Source organism: Telopea speciosissima, chromosome 4, assembly GCF_018873765.1.
Source record: "Telopea speciosissima isolate NSW1024214 ecotype Mountain lineage chromosome 4, Tspe_v1, whole genome shotgun sequence".
Classification (NCBI taxonomy): Eukaryota; Viridiplantae; Streptophyta; class Magnoliopsida; order Proteales; family Proteaceae; genus Telopea; species Telopea speciosissima.
In genome coordinates, this window is record NC_057919.1 from 2,913,249 (window position 1) to 2,928,492 (window position 15,244).

General features: G+C 40.6%; 1 protein-coding gene across 1 annotated transcript in view; it reads right to left on the bottom strand.

Moving 5' to 3' along the window:
- LOC122658164 (squalene synthase 1-like) overlaps positions 1 to 15,244 on the bottom strand; it is a 42,067-nt gene that overhangs the window by 16,306 nt on the left and 10,517 nt on the right. Inside the window, exons 4-6 of the mRNA XM_043853071.1 lie at positions 8,728 to 8,817; positions 7,496 to 7,571; positions 2,973 to 3,042 (exon numbers count right to left, since the gene is read on the bottom strand). Coding sequence (XP_043709006.1) covers positions 2,973 to 3,042; positions 7,496 to 7,571; positions 8,728 to 8,817 — 236 coding nt within the window. The remainder of the gene's footprint in view (positions 1 to 2,972; positions 3,043 to 7,495; positions 7,572 to 8,727; positions 8,818 to 15,244) is intronic.

Genomic DNA, 15,244 nt, shown 5'->3' on the forward strand with positions numbered 1-15,244 from the left:
GCTCTCACAAAATGCAATGTTTTTTTTTTTTTGGATGAACAAAAATTCACTACCAAAGGAAAGAAAAAGGTGAGGGGAGAGAACAAACAAACCACAAACCAAATACAAGACCATCCCTTTACAAATAAGAAGGCAAGGGCCTGAAAGAAGGAAGGGGAAGAACCCCAATTAACCACAACAGACTAGAAGCACACAAATCATGAGATAGAGAAGCCGCAAAAAATGCATGGAAACCCGCAATATCACAACTAGTTGTCTCGGCAAAGGATATGACTATATATATCTATACCTAGAGGCAAAACCTTCTCAATACTGGGCAAAGAAAAGTCCAGGTGGGACCTTTTCTTCGGATAAGGAGGGGAAGTTTTGTCTAGCTGTCGCTGGTGGTAGACACGAATGGGGGGGGGGGATGAGGGGCAACAGAGGACAAGAGAGGGTTGGGAGTTGAGCCACTGAAAGCACAGAGAGGGGAATGGGCAGCATCAGGAGGGGGGAGGAGAGTAATGGCACAATGATGGACTTGGGCTACTGCAGAAGGGAGGGCTGGCAGGAGGTGAGAGACTGATGGGCTACAGGGGGGTGGGTCTGTTGGGCCAAGACAAGGGCAATATGGGAAGTTGGAGGAGAGGGACAGATGGGTTTATGGCATCGATTAGAATTATGTGGATGGCGTGGGCCAAGACCAATGAAAAAGGGAGAAGGATGAGATGGGCTTGGGCCAGAAACTGGGGCAATGGGATGGGCACAAGCGGGGAGAATAGGAGATCCGAGGAAGGTGAGAGGTTTGGGTGATTGGGCCCTACCCCCGAGTCGGAAGAGGGGAGGAGCAAAAGCAAGGGGAGGGTTGAGGGCGTACAAACCCTGACATTACCTCAAATGGAGGTGGGAGCCGACAGAGGACCAGAGGCGAAGGACGAAGAAACTAGAGGAGCAATGTTCACCAAAGATTGCCTCGTCAAGAAAGCTGCAGGGTGACCTTGGGGAAAGTGACCGCACGAGGGGCTACGAGGCTGGAGACCGATGAGGGTAGGCTCTGCCTCAGATATTGGAACAGCATTGGAAGCAGCGTTAGCAACAAAAAGGGGGATCTAAGGAGAACTAAGAGCTGCAAAACCCGAAGGGAGGACAGATGAAGTAGGGAGAGGGGGGGTGGACTCACTCGCGAAGCAGATGAAGTAATAGTCAACAGCGGATGGCAACAGGTCAAGGGGCCAGACGGAAGGAGGAACTTAGGGCTAGGGGATGTCAGAGCCTCAGAAACAGTGGCAGAGAGGGCAGCAGAGGAGTTGTCCGGCGTGCCTGGGTCAACGAAATGCAGAGAGGAGAACCTGTTTGTACCGCCAGTCCATGAAGAGTTATGGACCTGTGGTAGGGGGGTGAAGCTTCTCCATGGCCTCATGAAGATCCGGATGCTGGAACTTCTCGAATACGAGGAAGAAGGCGGTGGTGGCTCTTGCGCCGGCCACAGACTGGCAAGCAGAGACTCTCGGAGTCAGAAGGTTCAAGATGAAAAAGGGAGGAGGGAGGAGGAGGGTAAATGGTCTGGGGGAAGATTGCAGTGGAAGTGGAAGCCATGGAGTGCGGTGGGGGAGATGTATGGTGCTGGTTGTTGGTTTCAGTCGAGGCTAGGCCTGGCGATGGCGGTGGAGCTGTCTAGGATGATGGAGTCAGTTGGCACTGTTTGGTGTCATGGCCAAAGACGTTGCAGACAAGACATTGAGGGGGAAGCCACTCATAGACAATATTCTGTTTAAAAGTAAAGCCCTCATCACCAGCAACAGAGACTGAGGAAGGAGGATCTTCATCAGCCAAGACCTCCACACAAATTCTGGCATAAGCCAGTCTATCTTGCTTCTTTGTTCTACCGTCGGAGTACAATGGTTTCCCCAAGAACCAACAATATTGAGGCCATCTTTGTACCAGAAGTGGAGGGGAAGGCTAGGTAGCGCAATCCACAGAGGAATGGAGTTGAGGTCGACTCTTTGAAGTTGCAGGTATTTGTCCCAATGCCAGAAGAAAATGGGTTTCTTGTCGACTTGCCAAGGACCCTTCTCTAGGACGTGCATCTTGTCTTCTTCATCCGATAATTTGAAGATGAAGAATCCATTGTCCAAAAGGTATGTTTCCAATGACCCATTAGGTCTCCACTGTTTAGACAAGGATAATTTTACAATGTTGAATGGTGGTCGGCTAAAGTGGCCAACCAAGGCATTTTTCCATTTAGACTATTTTTTGTCAAAAAGACTCCCAGGGTGAAGGGCAGTCTTAGAAGAGCCTCTGATCGTAGGAGGGACAAAGTGAAGGGTAATACCTTCACGGAGGAGAGGGGAGACTGGCTGAAAAGGGAGCTCCAAGCCATGCCTTTCGGCAAGGGGGAAGAGCGGGGAGGAGTGGGGATAGAGGAGCAGAGGGAGGGGATGGGGACATGGCAGGAGAAGGAATCGAACTAGAGAAGCCAGCCATGGAGGTGGGCCACTCAAAGGGAGAAGAGCGTTTCATCTGATTTAGTCCTTGCAAGTGGTGAAGAGCTTCCTTATGGAATTGTAAGTAACCATCTAGGTAGTGGATCTAAATTAAATGCAATGTTAAATTAAATCCATCACCTACAACAGTAGGAATTTGATATAGACCACAATAAATGGATAAAAAATTCCAGGCATGCTTTGAACATTTCAAAATGAGTTTTAATGGTAAGATTTGATTGTTCATGTTATTATTACTTGTCTTAGGTCTACAGTCTCAGTTTATTGGACATTGGACAGTAGACAGATAGTGATGCTGTGAAGTTAAATATCAAAGAAGAACTCTTAACTCAACCAGATCCTATCTACTTCACCAGGCAACAGAAAACCAAGTAAAAGCAAGCATTAAAAATTCAAAAAAATTTAAGTCAAAGCAGGGTTTGGGGACTTATTAATTTTTGCATTGTTTCCTTTTAATGTCTATGATCAGCTCATATAAGCAGCACAAACCTCCTCGCATATAAATTTTGCCATCCCTGCACCCATTCTTTTGGTGATATCTTCAATTGCCTCTTGATAACTGCATAACTGTCCCAAAAAAATACAAATTATTAGTTATAAAAGAAGAAAAAAGCTGTATATGATGCAAAATAAAACCTGAAACATAAAGCATATTCTTAATATTCCATCTCATCAATTGTCTATTCAGTAAAGCCAATTGAGCAAACTCATAGTGGACATACACCCTTCTGGAGTGCACCAGGTGCATATGGAAAAGCAAAGTACAGAATCTTTAGGAATTCTACAAGGCAGTAGGCACATTTGAGACATAACTAAGATTATTATGCTTAGAGCAGAGAGATAAACATCACCATTAGAGATTGGGACTGAAATATTTCAATCCTCCCTTCTCCCCAGTTCTGTGGCAAATATGTACTCCACATCATCCCCAAATAGTGATCTTTGGTGGATGGTTTTTGAGGACACCCTATAAACTGGTTCAGTATGTTATTAAATTCCATTTCCATTCTAATCACAAGACCCATGTGACATGTTAATCCTCATTTCTGATAAATATTTATTGTAGTTTTCTTCCTCTGCAACTCACATCTGGTATCAGAGCCAAGAAGCCCTAAGAACTTGTTCACTTTGATGTGCTTGGTCGAATGAAGCAATCTTCGATCAGTGGGATGCAATACATGCAAACTTTCATTGATGACTTCTCAAGGTATGTGTGGGCATTTTTCTTAAAAGAAAAATCATCAAAAATTGAAGAATTTCGAGAAAATGTAGAAAGATAAGTTGGGAAGAAGATTTGATGCTTACGCACTAATAACAGAGAGTAAACATCTGAGGAATTCACTGTTTATCTGAAAAAGCATGGCAAGATATGTCAAATCATGATGCATGCCAAAAACATACCTAGTCGTTTTTGGGCCGAATGCATGAAGATGGCGGCACATGTAATCAATTGGTTGCCACAACCCAAGCTAGGGTTTGTGTCACCATTTGAAAAATTGAGAGCATACAAGGTCATCTCCGTGTATTTGGTTGTGTAGGATATGTATTTGTATCTAACCATTTATGCAGTAAGTTTGACAAGAAAGCACTTGACAAAGCATCATCCCGGTGGTCACCGCAAGAAATGGTATTACCATATTCAAAAGACATGGAGACCAATTTCCAAAAGAAGCTAAAGCAAGAGGCTCAAGAGGATGAGCAACAGAATTGTCAAAAACTTGCTGAAGATCCAACAGAAGCAAATGATCGTGGACCTCAATCCATTATCCAATTCATAAAGAACACATAATAAATCACCAAACTCATGGCGAACCGGTGTCCATCAGCTAAAGACACTAGAAAACTTCAGTCAAATCAGATAGAAGAGCCTGAAGAAGAAGTTACGCAGGAACTTTGACAGTTCACCAGAGTAAGAAAACCTAATCCAAAGTATGTTGATGCTTCTTTTGCTAAATAAATCAACATACACGAACCATTTACATACGAGGAGGCATGTAGTGTAAGGAGTGCTAAAAGTCAATGGAAGAAGAGATTCTAGCACTAAAGCAGAATCAAGCTTGGGACTTGGTTCCAAAGCCCAAGGAAGTTAATCCCATGTTGATGGATCAATAGAAAGGTACAAAGCTCGATTGGTTGCTCAAGGTTTCTCGCAGCAATACGGGGTAGATTATAACAAGAAATTTAGTCCAATTACCAAAATCACAACCGTACGGGTGTCAATGGCACTTGTCGTAAGCAAGTCATGGACATTATAGCAGATGGATGTAAAGAATGCCTTTCTTCACTAATAGATTGACCGTGACATCCAACCTAAAGGGTTCGAGTATCAACTATCAAGATCAATAATATGCGTGCAAATTACAAAAACCCTTATATGGATTGAAGCAGACACCCCATGCATATGGAAAGATAATTGGATTCTTAGTACAAATTGGATATATAGTTACATTGATAGATTCAAGCTTGTTCATAAAAGCTCAAAATGGTAAAATATCAATCGTACTCGTCTATGTAGATGACTTAATCATCATAGGAGATGATGAAGATGAAAATTGTCAAATCAGGTAGAATCTATTTGTACGATCTCAGATGAAGGAGCTCAGGCATTTTCTTAGATTTAAGATTGATCGAGTAAAAAAGGGTTCTTCTTGTGTCAGCAAAAATACACAAGAAATCTCTTACTAAAGTACGGCATGAACGACTGCAAGTCTATCTTTATGCCAGTAGAGGTCAACACTAAGTGTTGACGATGGAAATGATTTGGAAGACTCGACCATATATAGGCAACTCATAGGTATGTGATTATCTGACAATGACTCGACTTGACATCACTTATGCAATTGGACTAGTGAGTTGTTTCATGCAGAAGCCAAGGAAGCCTCATTTGGAAGCAACTCGTCGTATTTTACAATATCTAAAGGGAACTACTAATTTTGGTCTCTTATACAGAAAAGGAGAAGCATGTGAGCTATTTGGCTATTGTGATGCTGATTACGCATGTGACTTAAGCACGAGAAGATCAGCAACTAGATATACATTCGGTCTTGTATCCGGAGCAGTCTCTTGGTGTAGTAAGCAACAATCGATGGTATCTCTATCAACCACAGAGGCAGAATACAAATCAGCAACACAAGAAAGCACATTGTTGATGCAATTAATGAATGATCTACATCAGCCAATGAATTATTCAATATCACTATACTGTGATAACTTATCTGCCATACGATTGGGAGAAAATCCTGTTTTTCATGCAAGGACCAAACATGTGGAAGTAGGCCTTGCAAGGAAAAATTACAATGCTGCCAGTCAAAACAGATGAACAAGTTGTTAACATGTTCACAAAAGGACTTACTTTCACCAAGCTAGTCAAATACAGAGAAGAACTAGGCATGACAAGTAGGATTGAAAGAGTCGATGTTGAGCGGGAGAAATGAAGATCAACACCAACTATGGTTACCAATTGCAGCCACCGATTTCGGCCACCATCCAAGACTGTTTACCACCAACTGTGGCAAGATAGTCAAATTTGTCATAACTCTTCCGTAGAAAAACAACCATGAAAAACCCCGATAAAAGGGGGTCATACCTAGTGTAAATCATAGAACAACTAATTGTAAATCAGTTCCCATGTATCGTAGCTCTTAATCCTCGTTTCTAATAAATATTTCTTGCAGTTTTATTCCTCTGTTACTCCACAATATATTGGGTTTCAAAGCTCACCTTTTTTTTGTACTTCCTTTAGATCAAGTCCTGTTTGTTTCTGTTTGTAGTTGTTCAAAACACAAGAGCAAATCTAAATGGAGTGTTTTCCATGGACAAATAAAAGTCTAATTTGTGTGCTTGCCATCCATTAGTTTAGGAGCAAGTATACTAACGATGACATACCATAGATTTGATTGGCCAAAGGGGAAAATACCGGACCCGATTTCATCCCACTTATGCAAAATATAAGGATTTTAAAAGGCAAAGAAGCTCAATTTGTAACTTATGAGATACATAGGCCTGAACCTTTGGTGGCATCACTAGTCCCCATTAATTAAGAAAAAATATACAAAAATACAATCTCCAATCAGTTCATGAGAACAACAACTGCAGTAGTGAAATCAAGGTACTAAAACTCGGGTCTCGGTACCAACTTGGCCCTTGGAAAAACCGAGTCGAGTCGAGATCTCGCCAAGTTGGTGCATTTTTTTTTTCCGACTCAAAGCCTCAACTCAGTGGGTTTTAGATCTAGTTTGGGTTTGAAACTTGGTATTCAGCCTATTTTAGGCCATTTAAACACAATGGTACTATCAGATTTTGCAAAAACAAAGTCCAAATATGAGTTTCAATTCGGACCATGGGTTGGTAGGCGATGACGTACTAAAATACCCTACTCTACACATAATTTAGTAATAAAAAGCAAGCAAAACATTCAATTAATAGCTAAACAACTTAAATAAGAATTAGAAATGTTAAAGTGATACACCAAACTGTTTAACAGTGTTACAACTATCATCACATAAAATGATTTTGAATCAAGTATTCAGTCCCCGCTAGTGTCACATAGTCTTCCCATGATATAGTGTTGCTGTAATGTTGCATATAGTGCTCCACAGCAAGCATATAAGAGTTATGTCGAGTTAGGTAAGTAAATACATAGTAAATGGGTCATTTCCATGGGTCAACCTGAGATCTCGACCCGAGATCCGAGATCTCGCCAAGATATGTCGACTTCTGTCGAGTTAGGTAAGTAAATATACAGTAGATGGGTCATTTCCATGGGCCAACCCGAGATCTGAGATTTCGCCGAAATCTTGCCGACACCTTGTATTATTTTGTATCGTATCCCATCTCGTCTCGGTTTCTCAAAAAACCGAGAAACTCGTCAAGTGCTCTCGAGTTCTCGAACTATGAGTGATATATAGAAGGAACGCAATAACAACTCTACCCAAAAAAATCCTTGAATTAATTATTTCAAATTGTTTTGCAGGCAATTATATCTCATATTAAGTGCTGGGATTAGTAACAACCTTTCTCCAAGCTCTAAAAAAGCAGTCGAAACAAGATGAAATTGATCCATTAGAACTTTGTAGGCCTTTGTACCACCTTAACAATGAAAAAAGAAAACCACAACTTCTGATTAGTAAACATACCAAGAAACGAAATCGAAACACATAAATACTATCTAACCCTTCTTCTTTCAAGAATTTATTGGCTAAGATCCTTTAGAAGATGTCCCTAACTAAAAGACCTGAAGACAAGTCAATTCAATGCACTAAGTCTTACCCCAATTACTTAAAAGGCCGGATACACAAATAGTATTCAACTGTTCCATTCTGTTTAAGGCCACAGCTTTAAGTAATTATAAGTTTTTTCTTCCTTTCCTTTTCCCCCCTTCCTACTGTGCAAATCATTCTTTGTTCATAACAAAACAACCAATCAAAAGTGTCCTTTTTTCCCCTTGAAGAGAAAAACAGATAAACAACGATTGCTGGCATTTAGAGGAGCTCTATGTGGAAAATGTATCCTTCATACCAAGACTAGTGCAGCACTTTGACGTGGGAGCATCCAATGCATCCAGTAGGCAATTTTCTTGTTGTGAGAGATCTAAGAATGTTCCTCCTGCTAAGAGATCAAAGAAAGGAATCTGATACTTCATCTCATCTTAGTTTGTCAGTCCAAAGGTGGTTAACATATGCATTCTGGAAAGGTGGAAGCATATTTGAAGTTTTCAGCACCAGTGGCAATAAGGTCATTTTCAAAGCCAATGGTAATTTGATTATTATTCAGGTTCATGAAGTTCCAGTCAGCCTGAATTAAACTTTATCCTTAAGGATTCAATACAATGACTAAGAAGATGCTTGTGTGCAGGTTTTTTTTTCCCATCTTCTTCCATGTCCTAGAATATTCAAGTTTCAACACTGAGCTAGCTAATATAAACTATTTCTTAAAGAAGACAAAGTAGAACAAGGAAAGGAGTACAAAGGTATTAAATATCTTTTACATCTAACAGGCCAGGGCTCCATAGCTCACTGACTAGTATGAAACAATATTGATAAGAGGAGTAATTGAATCATCTTATGTTGAATGAAGAAAAGTCAGGTAGCCATGGCCAGACAACTAAGTTACCTACCAGTCTTAATATTCAAACAGAGAGAAGGTTAAAAAATGTGTTACTCAGTTTCTGTGATCAAGGATAGTGACAAATAAAAAGCGTAGCCAAAAAGGAAACACTAACATCATAAGAATTTGAGAAACTTACATGAGAAATGCCAGTCGCGATCATATATATGACGATGAAAAGCTTTCAGAATAGGTACTTTGGTATCAGAAGGAATGCTTGTATCCTCCTCTAACAACAGAAATGAATTCCAGAGTTAAATGCAATTTAAATACCAATTTCCTGGGTAAAAAATATTATGGAAACAAAAACAAAAAGAAGTGAGAATGGTGAATGGAGCTTCATTTTTGCTTCTCTTTCTTTTTTACCAGAATGCTGAAATATCACATTGCAGAATGGTGAGCAATGGCTAAGCAATAACCATGATATAAGAATTGCAATAAATTATTATCCTTTCTTTTTATTACATCAAGTATAGCAATTAGAAATAGGCAAGAATAAGCAAAGTCAGGTGATGAAGGAATAATGAGCCCCATCTCACCCCCCTTACCTTGGGATGAATTGTCACAAAAGAAATACTTCGATGAACCGAAAGACATACAATATCCACAAACAGGAATTCAGGATTAAGTTCTGAGATTTGGTTCGGTTTGGTTGCCTTTATGAAGAATCAAATCCATCAAGTTGATGGATGTTTACATTGAAACTCAAGTCCACCAACCAATATCCAGATGTAAATGCCTTGACCAAAACATGCTTCCCAATGGAATCTAAAAACCAGAATTGAGGCTTTGATGCAGATAAAATACAGAATTGGGCTTATTTTAATGAAAATAAGCCTTGGGTTGGGTTATATATGTGTTGAGCCTTCAGTCCAATGGGTTTTCTTTGTAATAAGCCCCTTTAATGGGCCTAAATTATCGATAGAGTCTTGTCTAAATAGAAATCTTTCTCCTAGTTTGGATAAAGTTTTAGTCATGTGGGACACCTATTCTAACTAATTAGATAAGACAGAGTTTTAGTCATGTGAGACACCCAGTCGTACGTTGGTTTGAGTTTCCTACTTCCTTCTTTCCTATTTCAGTTTCTATATAAGCATTGTAGTGCTTCATAAGCCCCATAGTTTTCTAGTTGAATAAAGTTGGCTTTTGCCTCCATATGTTCTGTGAGATTTAGAATTGTGTTGTGGGATGCAGTGCAACGCTTGGTGAGATGCTAAGTCAAGACTGATGGGATTTCAATCTAATTCCAGGCAAGATTCAAGTATTCAGTTTCGAGCCTGGTTTTTTGTGAAACCGCGAAATTTCAGTGATTGGTTTCAATTGATGGTTTCGAGGGTTCAAATGGTGAAATTAAGTCCCGAAACTTCTAGGAAACCATATTTCAGGCCCTCTAAACATAGTGGAACTCTTAGATTGCAAAAAAAAAAAAACACATCCAAAATAGTAGCTTAACTTCGGACCCTAGGTTGGTAATATACGTTGTATGCTGCTATATACATAGTTCGAGAACTCGCGAGATCTCAGCGAGTTTTTCGGTTTTTTGAGAAACCGAAACAAGTTGGCATACGAGTTGAAAAAGTGCAACAACTCGATCGAGATCTCGAGATCTCGCCAAGTTCTCGAGAATCTCGACCCAAACTCCTTTATATGAGTGCCAGATCTCGAGATCTTGGTGGAAAATCTTGGTATACAGATACCTATCTATGCAAACCTTGGTATACAAATACTTATTTATGCTAGGAACCAAGACAGACACTTATTTATGCCTAATATCATAAATAAGCAAATACCCCCCTATTTGAATCCAATAAAAATAGTTAAAAAATCAAATTCCAAAAGGAAAAAAAAATCAACCCCCCAGTTCAAGAACAAAAATTGGATTTTCGGCAGTAAGTGCAATTTTCAACTTTCTAAAGCTGGGGTTTTTCTCAAATCTAAAAATTCCATAAATCTTAATATGGTAAAACATTGCTAAAAACCAAAAGTGCGGTAAAATATTCAATTGTTTTGATGTCCAAAAAAATATTTTCATTCAGAATGATTTTGACAGCATTCGCACACACCAAATTAAGTTTGAACGGTACATAACTCTTTTAATATAAATCAGATTTAAGCAATCTTGGACTTGTTGGAAAGCTTTCAAAACAAAGCTTTAATATTAGACATAAATAAGTGCCCTTGTGTTTAAGTAATCTTGGATTTGTAAATGAAATACATATACAAAAGCATTTACTTAAATGATATTAGACATAAATAAGTGTGTTTGTCCTGTATATGTCCTGGTTTCTGGCATAAGTAACTATCTGTCCTGCTTTCCCACTAAGTGAAACTCCTATTTGGACTTTGTTTTTGCAAATTCTGATAGTGCCATTGTGTTTAAATGGCTTAAAATAGGCTAAAAACCAAGTTTCAGACCCAAACTAGGTCTAAAATCCACTGAGTTAAGGCTTCGAGTTGGAAAAAAAAATGCACCAACTCGACAAGATCTCGACTCGACTCTGTTTTTCCAAGGGTCGAGTCAATACCGAGTTCCGAGTTTTAGTACCTTGGCTATATACATTCTCTAATATGGCCTATTCCACACAAAATTTAGTACTAAGAACACATATAATTCAATTGAAACAACAAAAAAATGCATTAGGAGTGAATAACATAAAATTATAAACCATTTCATAATTATCACCTGTTATACATGGTTTATTACAAAGAGTCAAAGATATGGGAGTCAAGAATACAAGCAAGTCACTCCTTTGCCCATCCTAGAGTCCTAGTACCACATCGAGTTTCGGGCAAGATGAAAATCACTAGCAGAATGTTGTTGTTGCTGTCGAAGCAAGCTATCCACCGACAGCATCACAAATGTTGGCCATGTCATAGTATGCTGGAAGAAACACTCAAAGTCCTCCACATAGCCTTAAAATGGCATCGTCAACATACTGGAGGAATCCGAACCTAGTGTATAGATCTTCGAACCGTGAAGAACTCGGTTTGGAGCCACCATAGTTGGATGGTGGATGTGGAGCCAGCATCGGCATGTATGGTTGGGGGCCCGGGAATGAGAAGATGTTGTCCACAAATGACGACCCAAACTCATAGGACAATGACGAAGAAGAACTATACTGCTCATAGCCCCATAACTAGTATAGTTGGAGTCGGTGCTCTTTATAGCGTAGGATAGTGCATGCCATTGCCCATGTAAACTACTCTCCTTCAAGCTCAGGCCTCCGAGAGTGGCAGTCAAGCTCGTAACATCGATATCCATGCTATAATCCTCCTCAGCTAGTATGAATCGGTGGTATGGGCCCCTCGAGTAGCATGCACATGTGAGGACACGTGCACTATGGTCAGTATCCTATGTCACAAGATCAAACTAACTCTCACATGTGACTTTGATTGGCTCTTGCTTCGACTCCAGCTCCGCCTAATCGTACTCCTCATGGAGGGATACAAATATATCATCCCTATCACCACTATCATCATCATTACCTCCATCAAACGGGGACGGTGTGCGAGTGAGGCCAGTAGAATGAGACCGGTTGACGTCCTCATCATCATACCCGCCAGGATGAGACTCATAAGGCCGGGGTGCCTGTGAATGAACTCAGCCCTCTCAAGACGCCATAAACTTGTCGACATCAGTACTCATCTAACTAGCAATCTCGGGGTTGGGCCTACCCCCACCGTGATCTCTCACCCACTCGTAGAGGGGATCCTCCTCATCATCTGACTCCACCAGGAAAATGTTTCTAAGCTATATTGATTCTTTATCATTTTCCATACCCATGCATATGTGTAGCATCTTCAGTCTAATGTTATAATGCACATAGACCAGCTTCTCCAACCGTGCGTGACATAATCGGTTCCGCCTCTTAAAGTGGATAAGTAAGAATTTACTCCAATTGCGCTTGCATCCGGAGGCAAAACATGTCTGGGAGAGCACCTTTATCTCTATCCACCTTAGGTTAGGTGCATCACTCCCATATAGCTTCCACCATGTACTTGAATTAGATTGTTAATATTATTCATGTTAAGTGATTGTAGTACATACGAATTGAACGGAGACAAATAATGTAGTGGGCCTACCAAGAGTTGTGGTTTCTCAACCAGACTGTATGGTTGCATGACTGAAAGTCCCAAGTGCTTCCTTAAAGTTCTTTATCAATACTCATTTCAAACATTGATAATGTTCGCATATACGAAATTGAGCAATTACATTCCTTATAAACACTTAACAAACTACAGGTCTCACCTCATTATTGCACCTGTACTGTATAGTTGAATTTGTCTCCAACTTGGGCACCACATCTTTCACTGCATTTATCAGTAATTGATCCATCCTAAGTTGATGCTTGTATTGGTACTTGGGATTGAGATAATATACTAGGAATGATATAAAAACTTGTTAATGCTTATGAAGATGTAAATGGAACATAAATTGACTTAGGTAGCTTAAAATAAAAAGATAAAACTCACCAACCCTATGAAGTGGATGCATCAAGCACTTCTCCCAGCGATCCTCAATACCTTCATCATCTCAATGGCTACGTAAAGGTGTGTCAAGGTAGGCTTCTTCTCAGAGTTGACCATCCTCAATACCTTTACTACTGGCTCTAGTATAAGAACGACCTTCTTTGGGTTGTGCTAGAATTGGTCACTAGATATGTCGTCTGTGTTGCCCTACCTTGTGGCAAACACGACTCCCCTCAACTAGACCAATGCTCTGAAGCAAACATGGACCTTAGACCAACCTCGCCTTAAAGCTCTTCAGGGCAATGTAGTTCATGGCGAATCAAGTAATGCCAAGCCTCACCAAATCTCCATCGCATTTGTCCCTTAGCATCTGTAAAGCATGCCCATGGTTGTAGACAAATGTGGTTACTCATCTTGCTCTCCCGACCACATGTTGTACCAAGAATCTCTTCCCCATGTCCTTTAGCATGAGGTCAATGCAATGGCTGCATTTGGTGTCCAAAATAAGTGGTACTTGTAGTTGTGCATCAATCTTTCCCCAACCTATTTAAAGTTGTTGTCGTTGTCCGTCACCACTAAAATAATGTTCTCCTAGGATGCATCCACAGAGTTCAAGAACACAGCCCTATCATCACAATATACCATGAAGTTGTTGATGGACTGTCTAGTGGGTCCAATCCAACCATCAAACATCACAGTCATTCCATAGTTTTCTCATGTCCCCTTAAGCGTATCAATGTACTCCTCCACCTCCTGTTTTTGTTGGGACAAAAAAACATTCATCAGTTCATATGCAGAGGGTCCCTTCACTCCTAAGCCAACCTTCCCCACAGTGTTTAGCATGCTTTGGTAATATGGCCCCTAAGTGGCATTTGCTGGGATGCTATGATAAAAGAACCACTTCAAGACAACGTTGCACACCTAACCTTTACAATCAGACCAGACATGATTTTCGCTTTCTCTATTGGCATCCTGAGTCCTATATATGGCGGGATCCTGCTAAAGGAGTTCAATGGGAACATCATCATCATTTACTACTGGTGTTGGGGTTGCCCTCACACTCTGTGATCTCTGGAAAGGCAACTCTGCCTGCCTCTGCTTCTTCGTCCTCCCCCCATCTCTATCACCTGCCTCTGCTTCTTCCTCCTCCTCTCATCTCTACCACTACCATTTGCCTCTAGTGCAGCTGCTCTACAGCCAGAGGAACCAGCTCCTTTCCCCATCTTTGCAGCCCTAACTGGTCTGATATGTCTAGATCGCTGCCTAAGACTGCGTATTTGTCTCCTCTCTGCCTCTGTCTCCACATCAGCAGGCATAAAATCACTACCAGAGTCATCAGAGTTAATCCTTGCTGCTGGTAGGTGTCTCTTTAGCACTGCCTCATCAAACTCCTCTCATGCCTGTTGCTTTTCCAATCTCCTCTGTCTTTCTCTCTTCATGAGGACAGCCATGGCCTTCTGCACCTCACTAGGGACCCTGGTGCATTTCTGCACCTCCCTGCAGCCACCAGCCAGATGCCATTTTAGTCCAATGCCCCCCTGAATTGATCATCTTGCCACAGTAATAATATTTTGACTTTTTCTTGTAATTTCCTATTGGTCTAACATGCTTCCATGTCTCCACTATCAACCATTGTAAAATCTTCTTAAACTGTGCATAAAAAAATGCATACATTATTAACTATTCGACATCATTTAAGGCTCCTAAAACAATAATATAAATATTCCTAATTTTTCCCTCTCTAATTATTTTTCCTATTAAAACTAATTTTTAAAATAATAAAACAACTTAGCCCTATCCCAGCTAAATGGGGTTGGCTACATGGATCCTTACCCTCCAATCAGCTCTATTTGAGGTCATACTTGATACAAGGCCTAGGCTATGCATGTCTATCCTCACCACTTCTCCCAAAGTCATTCTAGGTCTGCCCCTAGCTCTTTTAGTTCATTCAATCTGAATTTCTTTTAAAAAATAATAATACCTTAATTTACCAAAAATATTCATAGAACGAGAAGCAGGGGTAACGGTTAAATTGCGTTATTGCAACCTGTTGGTTGCGGGTTCAAAACTTGAAATCAGCTTCTACTGCGAAGCAAGGGGTAAGGTTGCATGCATTTTCCCCTCCCAGACCCTGTAGTAGCGGGAGCCTCGTGCACTGGGATGCTCTCTATTCATAGAACAAGACA